We start from the raw sequence: 13,142 nt of genomic DNA, 5'->3' as shown, positions 1-13,142 counted from the left end.
TTCAGTACTGTACTGTGAAAACCATACAGTTAAGAGTTGATTCTACCACAGTGCAAATCATTTGTTTAATTATAAATGCGTTCACTGGTTCATTAGTCTTATTTCTGCCACACACTGGAGCATTAGAGAAGCTTACTGTAGTTAAGAGAATTATTTTTTCATTCCACAACAATGGATAAATAAAAGTATTTGAGTTGAACCTTTCTATTACTACTGATTCTACTAAATTAGCATCCAAATTTCCTAGTAGAAATGCATCACTTTACTTAGTCACACTACAAACAAAACAAAAATCACAATCCCAAAGATATTACAATCTAAACATAATAGAACAAAAAAATACCTGTTGCTTAGACCTTGACCATTCAAGTCAGTCACTGCATTCCAAGATGAGTGCTGGTAACCTCTTAAACTACTATAATCACTTTAGATCATTTGCTTTGTGCTCTTTGCTATTTATTAGAATCATACCAGTGCTGAAAAAATTGGCTAAGCTAAAGCAAACCGCTTCTTCCTAGCATCTGTAGAAAGGACTGGCCAGGGAAGGGGAGACATACAGAGGGGACCCAAAAGTTTTCCCATACAATAGGAGAACAAAACAAAACTTCAGACGTTGCTGCTAAAAAGAGGGCATGCTCTCAGAATCTTGCTGACAGGCATGGTAATAAAAAACTACTTGGGTCATATTCAATAGACTATCAGAATAGCAGTAACATTGATTTGGGTAAAAAAATGCTAGGAGACATTTAAGCCACTAATGCAGTATTTGTATCAAAAGAATCCAGAAAATACAAAGGAAGAAAACCTTGCAAATAATTTTTTGATTTTACACAGTTTATAGAAAGTGGAACACAACTGTGTGATCTCAATTATTCTTTCAGTGTCTACCCTTGGAAACTAAGAAAAATTAAAAAACAAGGAATTGCAAAATAATTCATAGTTCAGGATTAATACCCAGCTGTTTAAAACAGTAAGAGACACAAAGCCAGAACATTTTTAAAATGATAAGATGGCCATGCTTTATATCTATACAGTTAAACACGTATTCAAGATAAACAAGCTGAGAGAAAAAAAAAAAAACACACACACACACAACCAATACTATCATTTTATGGCAGCATTTTCCTGTAATACTGAATTACAGTTCCTGTAATACTGCATGCCAGAGTATTTGAACTCCCAATAAATGGAAAAAATATATGGACCTTATAAAATTGTGAGACTATCAAATGCCAGTTTTGTAGTGATGAAGTATATGTGCAGTAACCAGAGCTCTTGAACAAGTGCAGCTCATGGAAGGGAGACCCAGTGAAGAGTCCTGACTACTGAAACTGCTTTTGAAGGTGCCTGTAACAATCAAGGAAGCTGGAAACAGTTGGACATTAGGAGACTAGTATTGGGGAAGAAAATACTAGACATATGCTTACTCTCAAGCTTATATTTCACAATCCACAAGTGTTCACAGCCAACAGTGGAAAGAGAATATTACAGTTGATATATTTTGGTCTGACCAAGTAAGGTTGTTCCCAGTGGTCTACACAAATGACCACAAACAGGTATGCATATAGCCATTTCAAAGCTGGATTCTATACACCAAGATATATGCGAAATAGAGAAGGAAGACAGAATTCAAGATAAACATGGATTATTCATCAGAAGTGCTCCAGTTGTTGGAAGATAACTTCTCCAGTGATTGTTCATACACACATTCACATTGTTAGTACCACGAAGAAATCTCCATCATATCCACATCTCCAAGAATAGGATCTCAGTCTTTCAAATAAACAGCTATAGGATCATTCTCACAAATAGCGTATCAGTCATGGATGTGTTTAGTATAGCATGACATCTACTAGAGTTAGAACTTTGCAGATGTTGAGAATAGGAAGTGACATTAGTGTATTAAGGTGTGCATCCTTCTTTACATGCTTTAATGCTTATGAGCATTAGTGAGAATGAGAATGAATACATATGCATGGGTGCTGTGATACCCATTAAAAAAAAAAAATCTGATCTTACAAAATAGCTGTTTTCTTTATCAGCTTTGTGGACTAACACTTGAAAACAGTTAATATAATCATACAAACGCTGGCTGGAAAGGACACCAGAAGACAACTTAGTCCTGTTCCCCCTCCTCCCAACACTAGTCAGCTCAGTCATGGCTATTTCTAGCTGAGTCCTGAAACCTCCAAGAACAAGGATTCTGTATGTCTGGACAACCTGCTGCACTATCCTCTTAGCAGAGAAGTTTTTCCTTATGTCTGACCTGAACCTCCCGAGCTGCTATATGTGACCACTATCACTTGTTATATCCTTTGGCACCATCAGGAAGTCCAATACTGTGATGCTTGCCTTTCAAATAGTTGTAGGCAGCTTCTTGATCATGCCTAAGCCTCCTCTTCACCAAACTATACAAAGCCAACTCCCTCAGCCTCTCCTCACAATTCAGGTGCTCAAAGTGCCTATCTCTAGTAGCCCTGTGCTGGTGCTCTGCCATTCTCTCCACAACCCTCTTGAGTGATTCAGTCTTTTCCACATTATCCATCATTAGGCTAACTTCTCTGTCCATCAGTGGACCCACATTTTTCCTGGAACTTCCTTATGCAATTAGCCTACTTGTAGAATCCCTTCTCGTTATCCTTAATGTCTCTAGTTAGTCTTAGCCCCATCTGCCCTCAGTATCCAAGCAATTCTTACACACTCTTCTTTTGCTGCCTGTCCTTGTTTCCACCTCTCTTTGTGCGTTCTTTTTGAGTGTAAGTTGAACTCAGATGTAATTTCACATACTGAATGTATTCAAAACACCAAGGCATAAACAGGCATTCTAGAAAAGAAAATAAAAAATAGAAACAAAGAGTAAAAAAATGCGCACGATAAAAGAGGCACAGTGCACAGGCACAGTCCTCTAGTACTTTGATAGGAATACATATGACAACTTCCGTCTATCTTTGAAATAATTCCTGCTTAAGATTTTAAGCAAAATGTCATGATATTGTAATGTCACCATAAAACCAGATAAATACCTTTGAATATTGAGGCAAGGGTGTTTGTCTCATGCATTTGGATAAAGTTTCCATTTCTATAAAATTATGTTAGAATATTAACACTGTGCAGATACTTCCACAGCTTCCTTGATGAGCTGTAATTGTTTGCTAAAAATATAATTACAAAAGTTTTAGCAATTTAAGTTTTCTTGTAGCCTACTGTGAGCACGTGAAATCCCCAAGCACAATTTTCCATCAAATAAAATACATTTTCACTAAAACTGTTCTTTATTTTTTCAGTCTAGTACAATTAGTATTAAAAATCACCAGTGAAACAAAATAGGACTAAAACAGGATCCAAATCACAGATAAAATAACTATTTAGCCTAGAACAGTCCAAATACAAAATACATGCTATACCCATTAAAAAAACAGTCATGGATCAAAATATCTATGCAGACATAATCGTTGGCAAAATGACCTTTTTTGAAGACTAGCTAATTTAAAAGTCACAGGCAGATACGAACAGCTGCCAACAAATGTGCAATGCATTAACAACCAAACAATGCTCTGTAACCTTCAGCTGTATGCTCTTTTCACACTTTTCTATCTAAGCTTTCACTCTCCTGATAAAGCTCTGTTGACATATGCCAAAAATAAAATACTGCTGTAGGAAACGTCACACAAAGAAGAAAAGGAAAGCCTAAAACCAATACCTTCCTTCTTTATGAGCAGGATGAAGTAAAAACAAATCAGATTCATAGAAATAACAGAAAAGACCTACTTGGTCATCTCTCTGTCCCTTGACATTTTGCAAGTTATAAGGTTTAATGTATTTTGCCTCTTTGCAAGCTCCTTTAAAAATAGACAATGTAGAAGTTTTTACATAGTTTCTTCGATTGCTGACAAAATGCCCTGGGAATAGCCCCTCCATTTTTGCAAAAGCAAAACGAATGCAAATCACAAGCTGCTTAAAATACATATCCAATTTAACATCAGAATATACAAAAAATAGTTTTGCATAAATATAGGATAAAGTATCTCTGTTAGTTTTAGTACATAGTGTTAAAAAAAAAAACTAGTTTTTTTGCAACTTTTCCTTTCCCCATACAATAAACCAGTGAAGACAGAAAAGACTGCTTGCTGCAATATTTGATGGAGGCTGTTCTGCTTACACAGATGCATAGCACATATCAGAAGAAAATTCAAATTTCTCAGTAATTACTCACAGAGAACATGATTTATGAAAAGCTAACCTAATTGCTCTTTAACTTCAAATGGTAAAATGTGTGCTACTGAAGAGTATTTTTGAAAATGCCAATATGATGAATGGCAATAAAAACATGGAAGGTGATCTGCATTCAGAAGTATTTGCTAACTAGTTATGTAACAGTTATGCTTTAATGCATTTTCATTCACTATTCTTAAAGTTTAACCATAAACAGATAACCAGAGATGCACTAAAAGCTATTTTTCATGTTTTGATTTACACTAAAAGCAGTAAGACATGAAACTGCTCCTATGTATTAAAAAACAAAAGCTGGTAAAGAGATCATTTGTTTTTGAAACAAAATAAAAACACTGCATTTGAGGCATGGTTGCGTCATGCAGTAGAGCACCACAGGAGACAAACAGCACATTAATTAGATCTGCGTTCAAGTGCATTGTTGTCCTGATGGAGTTTTGCTGCTTCCATTTCTAACTCATTCAATATCATTACAGCAATTTCAGGGCACAGTTGTATGTGTTATAAAATGGTGCTTTCCTTACTGGCATTCAATGTTTAAGTAAATTTCTACCCTCTGAAACATTCAAAATTCAACTGGATAAGTACCTGAGCAACCCAGTCTGCCCAGACCTGCTTTGAGCCAGAGTTAGACATGATCATCTCCAGAGGTTCCTTCCAAACTAAATTATTCTGTGATTCTCAACCAGTATCTCTCTTTAGCTGTTTGGTCTTCTTCCTCGATACTACCTTGGAAAGCAAACTCTCACAATCAATATAAAGCAGTAGAAAACAATCACCTATATAAGAAAGAGCTCAAATCTGTGTTTAACCTGAAAAATACTAGAAAAGTGTTTTTTTTTACTCTTCATTGCCAAACATATTCAAAGATGATCTTATATACACTACACACTCCTGAGAGAGAGGCAGGCTTTTTCAACTGTGTGGTAGAGCACTCTATTGGTTCATATTTTTAGCTCTCTCTATAATCCCATTAAAAAAGTAAAATGGACTCCATTCAGCAGGGATGGAGAAAATTTTTCCAGAAAAAGCATAGAGCATAAGAAAACATGAAATAAGGCACGCATATATTCTCAGTAATGTAATTTGGAATCTGTTAAGTTCGGTTCATAAAGCAACTTATCAACTTTGCACTTAATATTAAAAAAGTTTTCATAAAAGCTACAGATATTTTCTTGTTACTTCTCAGGAAAAAACAACACCAGCTCTATTAATTATTTTTTCATGTAATTTAAGTTAAGGTTTCTGTTAAACTGAAAGAAATTTTTTTCCATATTTTCAGTCAAAGCCAATCTCACAGATAAGGCATTTGAAAAAAAAAAAAGTAGCTAAAACATTCAACTGATAAAATTGTTTTATCTGTATGAAAGAATACATTTATGGTTTCTGTTTATGCTACCTGAGATGATTAAGCAGAGGCTGTAGTCTCTCATCAGACTGTATGGAAGGGAGTGATCGTGCTGTCAGCTAGAAGAAAACAAATTCAATTAATAAAATATTATCTTCAGAAAAATTATTAGCATACAGCAGGAATGATATAAGAAATCACTCAATGTTGTTAATACTTTATGCAGCATTGGATAAGACATACTTTCTTCTATTAAAAATAAGTGCAGGCTTTTAGAATCTGAAATTAACAGAAATATGTATAAATCAAAAAAGGTGGAACAGCAAAAAGGTAATTTGATTAAATATAAAATGTTATATGAATTAAACAGCAAGGCATTTAAGAAAGTTGTTTACTTTTTTCAAAGCATACTTGAACTAGATGTCATGTTCTACCTAGACAGCCTACTAGCAATGGCACAATGTAAATATAGTCCATTAAGCCTTATATTTACATTTACATACAATAAATTTACATAATATTTGGCACTATATGACTTTGGATATTGACAAGCCTCTCTGTACATTGCAAAGTGCTACCTTTTTCTTGTAACTGTTTCATATGACTATTTAAAATGTTACACTTTTCTTTGAAAAAAATGCACTATTCTATAAAGCAACAAGTACATGTCACACTACTGTGGCACACCAAGTAAAGGGTTATAAGCAAATTTCATCTATAGGTATTTCTCATTTATTTTAGTATGCCTACACAGATACCAACTTCTGCTTGTAAAAGTTACAAGAATAATAGTTCTACTGTTACTACATGCATCGTGTAATGATGTGAAGGCTGGGCAGAGTAAGCCTCAAACAAAACCATGCAGACATCTTCGAACAGATCTGAGGTAATAAAAGCTGTGGTGTGTGAAGTAGCTTATTAAGCCAAACTAAGCACCACGTTATCAGTATCATACAACATTTAAAATGGGGAAAACAGGGAGAATATTTAACAATAGGAGGAAGAAAATAAATGAGTAAACTGAAGGCTGAGACAATGCTTTAGGTTTTGTTTAAAAACCAAAAACTACCACATTAACCCTAGAACTCCATTCTAGGGTTAGTCCTGGAGCCACCAGATGCCTCTGCTACAATTCAGATTGCCAAGAGCGAAAAACCAAAAAGGGGACAGGAGAAATCAAAACAGAACCTTCATATATTTGACATGAGCAGAATTTCCAAAACTTTCTCAAATTTTGACAGAATTCAGTTATCTTTTCTGTGCAATCTTGTAGAATAGTAAGAGCAAGAAGCTGAGTTTTTCTTCTCCCGAGTTCTACACAACAGCCATGTCTCCAGCGTGGACTGTGCTACATTACTGGCTCATAGCAAATAAATAGAATGACATTTTCATAGGGCACTAAGATGGTAGTGATCTGAGAATGTGTGAAGGAGGTCATGACTGGGAAACCGTATGAATATCAGAATAACTTACGATTTGGCAGGGGTATTTCAAATAATAAGGAAGGTAAAAGGATGACAAGTCATCGGTAGATGTTTAAGAATTGGCCTGTGGGCCCCCCCCACCCCCCAAAGTGAAACTAGCACATGAAACAGCATATTATTGAAGATTTACTATAAACCTAAAAAGAAAAAAGATAGCCTGCCACCAAGCCTGATGTTAAGCAGCAGCTCCACATGTTATCAAGAAAGCAATGATATTTTTATATACAGCAATTAAGAACAAGATTATCATGGCTCAATTAACTTGTCTCAATTCTTTACGAGTGTGTGAATTTCTTGATTTTCAGGTTACAATGTAAGAGCTACTTTTGCCTCTAAGTGTTTCTCTGGGGGAGGGGGGGGAGATAAAGAGAATTTTTATTTTTACACAGAGTTTACTTTCTAGATGAGATGTCCTAATTAGCTGTATTATCCAAGGTTTTACTATGCCATCAGACCATTGATGATTTTTTTTTAATACATTAGGTTGGATGTTATTTAGCAAAAGAGTCATGCAAAGCTTATGAAGAAGGCACAGGAAGGTTTTGACAAAGGTTACTTTTAGCTGAGGCAGGCTAGTGAGTTATTCCAGGCTCTTTCCACTGTTAATCAGGGAAAAAAAGAAGAAAATCCCTTTAGGAGGGTGAATTAGAGAACCTAAAATATAAACTGTTATGAAGAATATTTCCTTATCAACTGGTAAGCACTCCCAGAACAACTGGGAGTTCCTCCAGACACGCTGTCCACACGCACACGCGCCACCTGTGATTCGCCTGCACACAATAACTAAAGCCCAAGGTGGGGGGGGCTAACCCCAGGAATGCCTGCGCTGGTGTTCATGCTATTTCTTTCATAATTCAACAAATGTAAGCAGGCTTAATGTGATTTTACCTCCTCATTTCTTTTCAAACCCATGCACCCAAGATTACCTGCTACAGTGTTCCTATTTGAAAAGGAAGGTGAATGCATTACGAATATGCCTAGGGCCAGGATCTCTCAAAGAGCACCCAGTCCCTGGGAAGCTGCCTTGCTTTTTTTCCTCCTAGAAATTCTTCATTCATACTGTAGATACTCCAAGCTGTACAACAAAATTTAACTGAAAGAGGCTTGCAAAGACTTTAAAAATGAACGGAGGACTGCTCTATCAAGTGCTAGACAGGCCTTAGGACACAGCGCTCGTAAATGTGAGGCTGCAGTTTCCAGCAGCCACTCTATAGCTCCTGGAAACGTGGGCCCTCCTTAGAGGTGCTACCTGGATTGTTTAACCGTTACTCCATTGGCAGTTCCAGCTCAGGCATCTTATCCTTACATGCTCCCCTATTTAGTGTACTAAAGCATGATTTAAGACTGGACATAGTTTGGGAATTTTACACAGTAGAAGAGAAAAGACAAGATTTTCCTAAAAGGTTTTTCTATGTTTATTTCTGCTGAGATAAAGTAACACATTTAACAAAGTGCAGAAGGAATTGCTCTAATCCAAATGTAAAGATGAAAATAAGGTTGAAAGAGGGATTGCTCAAGGAAGCCATAAAAACTAAAACCTTTTAAAAAGCTCAAAAATAAGGAATAAAAAGCAAAAATACTTAAAAGTTAATTAACTCAACCTCCCTACAAATTACAAAAAAAAGATGCAATCAGTATAGCTAAACACAGTGACAAGCAAGAAAACTCCAAATCAAGATCTGTTAAGAACCCCAGGATATAAAGAAATGTTTTATGTGCACTAGGCATACAAAAGGATTAACAGATTGCTCTCTGAACTACTAGTAGGAAAAGAAAGATAAACTCCTTTCCAAATCAACATTTTTTCTCATTATTCTCACTATTCTACAAGCATAAATTCTGTCCCAGTTTAACAACCTAATATTTCCAAAAATCATTTGATATCTTTTTGGTGAACTCCAATGCTCACTTTTTTTTTTCCCCCCTTTTTAAACTACCTACAGCCTAAACCATCAGCAAAACCCTATTGTGAGGAAGTTTTTATAAGGTATCCAAATATGGACATAAATTCTACTGCATTCACCATTACTAGTTACATCCTCATGTATTTTAACAAACACCAGAAAAGATTATGTTAGGAACTTAATCTCTATAAATCCATACTTATCTCTCATGAGATTAATAATGTAAAGCCACTTTATTACACAGTCAATTTTTATTTTATAATCATGAATTTCAGGGCCCAGCATTTTCCAAAAAGCTTTAGATTTCCTTTGAAAATGAGTTATAAGATTCACCATTCCATTTCTTCATAATCTTAACTAGTTCTCCCTGATGTACCAAACTCACACATTTCTGGCTTCTTTTTTGTACAAAGATATTCTGGCTCAAAATTCAATTTAGATGTAAGCATCTCTGGAATGACAAAGTTAGTTATGTGCTATCTTCCTCAAACAGATATATATTTAAAGTGCTTTTGGAATTAAGGAAAAAAAAAAAAAAGCAGTCATATATAATTTTTTCCTGAGAACAGTATTTGCGTTTGATCATTTCATCATGCCACTCAAACAAGCCACATATATGCTCTATGTCAGTTGCCATATGGTAGGTGGGAGATCCTGAAGGATGGCAGGGACAAACATTCAAATTATACATTCTTCTATCTGCTTACTAAATACACAACTGTATATCTTAGAGTTTTCTGGCAAAACCAAGGTTTGGTGACAGTAAATGATTATCACAACTGCTTATCTCTTTCTACTCTACTCAAAACATGGGCTAATAACTTCGCTTTGGTGCTGATTAAGGTTCTGACTAAGCAGCAACAGGTATAAAAGAACACTAGCATGTTATCTGCAGGAATTTCATATTCTACAAATTGAAATTTAGACTTAACTTAATCCATTAAGCTAGGATAAATTCACCAATACACCAGCAGAAGCAGAATTTTCAAAAGGGGAAATACAAGACCACAGAAAAGTCCTCAATGCTTTTACACTGGTCAAAGAAATTTAAACAAAGCTATTACATATATACCTAGCTTAAGAAAAACAGTAAGATTTGAAGTATACTAACTTTCAGTTGCACCACATTGCAATCCCCTCTTATTTTTTTCCAGTTTCCCACCTTCAGCTTTATTATATCAATAATACAAGCCTCAACACTGATTTGTTTCCTCTTCCAACTTTTAGAGTCGCCACAGATTCCAATACCAGAGTAACATTCTTGGTGTCATGGAATCACTTCTCAGAGATTATTACTTATAGTTTATAATTAGAAAAAAAAGACATTGCACTGAATCCTTAAAAATGATTCAGGCACACAGTGCACCAAAAATGATTTTTTTAAACTGGTTCTCATAGGTGCTTCAGTAAAAATTTTTCCCACTTCCCCACTAAGTACATATCTAAATTCATTTCAAACCAATAAGATGTTCATAAAATTTCAACTTAGATACAGATTTCATAGTATTTTTCTAAGTTAATTCATCTTTATCTTATGTGAAACCAAAAATGGCTGCTACGCGGGTCTGTATAAAATCTACTAAAGTTGTTGGTTCTATTCTGCATTATAACACCCCCCCTCTTCTCACACAGAGCTGTAAGTCTTCACTATTAGCAAAGCCAAGTTTAAAGAAAATGACAAAACTATAATCCAAAAGTAAAGAAAAACAAAAAAACTACATGTTTGACAAGAAGCTAAGATATATAGGGTCAAAAATCACTATATATGAAGACTTTTAAATACCTTTTAAAAATAGAAGCTTAATCCCATCTAGACAGGAAAAAAAAAAAAAAACGTGAAGTTCAGTCCCAACTCCTAATGACTCTCCAGTAGTCTAGACACCTGACCTGGAGAAGTGCCTCCAAAGTAACAAGTACAAAGTAACAACCACATCTATGCGAAATTGTATTAACAAGTTATACTGGTTTTAGTTATTAAATTTAATACACTAGTACAGAGCACATTTTAGGCGCCATCCCGAAAGTGTCAAAATAAAATGCAGGAATATGTTACACATACAACATATACTATTATACATTAGCTATTTTTTTCCTAAAATAGCACATCTCTCCATAATTTTCTTGTGCAGCTACTCTTACACTTCACTACTCCATTACTGGACTTCAGTTTTATTTTAGAGATCACACCCAAGTTAATTCACTCTCTAGTCTATTTTAATAGCTCTAATTAAACAAAGTGGTACCAAAAGAACATAACTAGTTTTTAAATGCCGCTGGGGACAACACGGACAAGATAATTATGTAGTCTTTAATATTATCCACAAGTGTTTTATGCCATTAGTATAATAGTTTTCTAGTCTTGCTAAAAAAAAGTCAAAGGTTTAAGACCTGTTCTCCACTCACAGAAAAACGTAAGTAGACTAAAAGTAATTAGACTATAAAGCAATAACAAGATATAGCAGAACACTGCACTGCACTCACAGATGAAAAAAAGTAGAAGAGTGACCAAAGGACAAAAGAAATCACAGAAACAAATTTGTAGTTAAGACCAATCAACTTTTGTTACAAGATTTAAGATCAGCAGGCTATAAAACCTTGAAAGAGCATGAGAAAGGAGAAGAACAGATTTTTTGCATAGTTCTGGTAGCACTATAAGTTTTGGGATGAAAGCCAATGAATTCAAGATATCACTATATTCAAAAGTGTTCAATCTCTATGTTAAAACCTCATAGGTCTATCATTATTAAAGAGCTGTCTCCTTGTGGCAAATGTGAAATTTCAGCCTGCCTCTGTGAAGTCTTCCAGATAACTAACTGTAGCTTCACAGAATCGCAGAATGGCTGACATTGGAAGGGACCTTGTGCATGATTGTGCATGAGACTGTCAGACAGCTTGCGACCAGGAGAAACTTATGTCTCCTACTCTGTTAAGAAATGATGAAGCTTTGGGATGAAGATATATCCTGGATGAGATTAGTTTTAGTGATTCGATTTCCTGGCTCTTTTAGTTCTTTTGGAGATGTTCCTCGGAGGTCTTTGAATCCGGATTCAAGAGTGAGACTTTACCTTGATTAGAAGCAGTTGGTGGTGAATGTTTCTACCAGGACCAGCCAGAAATGCTACAAGGTGGTTCTTGAAGGTAGACTTTGGTCAGTGATCCCCTTTGAATTTACTTTTCTTACCTATGTAAAAAGCCTGCTATATACATTTGACAGAATGGTTGAGACTGGAAGGGACCTTTAGAGATCATGTAGTCCCACCCCCCTGCTCAAGCAGGATCACCAAGAGCAGGCTGCCCAGGACCCTGTCTGGATGGCTTCTGAATATCTCCAAGGATGCAAACTCCACAATCTCTCTGGGCAACCTGTTCCAGTGCTCAGTCACCCTCACAGTAAAGAAGCTTTTCCTCATGTTCAGACAGAATTTCCTGTGTTTCAGTTTGTGCCCGTTGCCTCTCTTCCTATCGCTGGGCACCACTGAAAAGAGTCTGGCCCCATCCTCTTGACGCCCTCCCTGTTTATTTGCATTGATAAGATCCTCCCTGTCAGTCTTCTCTTCCCCAAGCTGAAGAGTCCCAGCTCTCTCAGCCTTTCCTCACATGAGAGATGCTCCAGCCCTTCATCTTAGAAGCCCTTCGCTGGACTCGCTCTGGTCTCTCTCTTATACCAGGCAGCCCAGCACTGGACACAGCACTCCAGATGTGGCCTCACCAGGGCTAAGTAGAGGGGCAGGACCACCTCCATCTACCTGCTAGCAATGCTCTACCTAATGCAACCCAGGATACCATTGGCCTCCTTGGCTACAAGGCAAAGTTGAACATGGCTAAAACAATCTTAATCATCTTGTCCAAGCTCACTGCACGTCCTTCCTCAGCCTTCTCATCTTTTCCAAATCTATCAACCGAGCTAACAAAAAAGGACCTCTGAGCAAATTATTCCTCTATTTTCCCTTAACGTTGATATTTGCAATGAAAATATGACATGCTAGTAAAAAATGCTGGATGAAAAGCAGTATCTGCACTTGAAGTGTTTAGAATTCGTATTCGTATATAAACTACATATTCACTGTTAATTACACAGATACCTCTCCTAAAAAAAGGACTTTGTCAACCACTTCACCAAGCGATTTCCAGTGTCATCACTGACACTGAAAATAGATAAGGACATTGATCAAATTC

The 13,142-nt window shown here is 36.1% G+C and overlaps 1 protein-coding gene across 1 annotated transcript in view; it reads right to left on the bottom strand.

The window, feature by feature from the left end:
- PRIM2 (DNA primase subunit 2) overlaps positions 1-13,142 on the bottom strand; it is a 110,972-nt gene that overhangs the window by 49,962 nt on the left and 47,868 nt on the right. The window contains exon 7 of the mRNA XM_026122535.2: positions 5,630-5,697. Within this exon, the coding sequence (XP_025978320.1) occupies positions 5,630-5,697 (68 nt within the window). The remainder of the gene's footprint in view (positions 1-5,629; positions 5,698-13,142) is intronic.

The sequence above is a fragment of the Dromaius novaehollandiae genome, chromosome 3 (assembly GCF_036370855.1).
Source record: "Dromaius novaehollandiae isolate bDroNov1 chromosome 3, bDroNov1.hap1, whole genome shotgun sequence".
Lineage (NCBI taxonomy): Eukaryota > Metazoa > Chordata > Aves > Casuariiformes > Dromaiidae > Dromaius > Dromaius novaehollandiae.
This window is presented reverse-complemented; position numbering and strand designations above follow the sequence as displayed.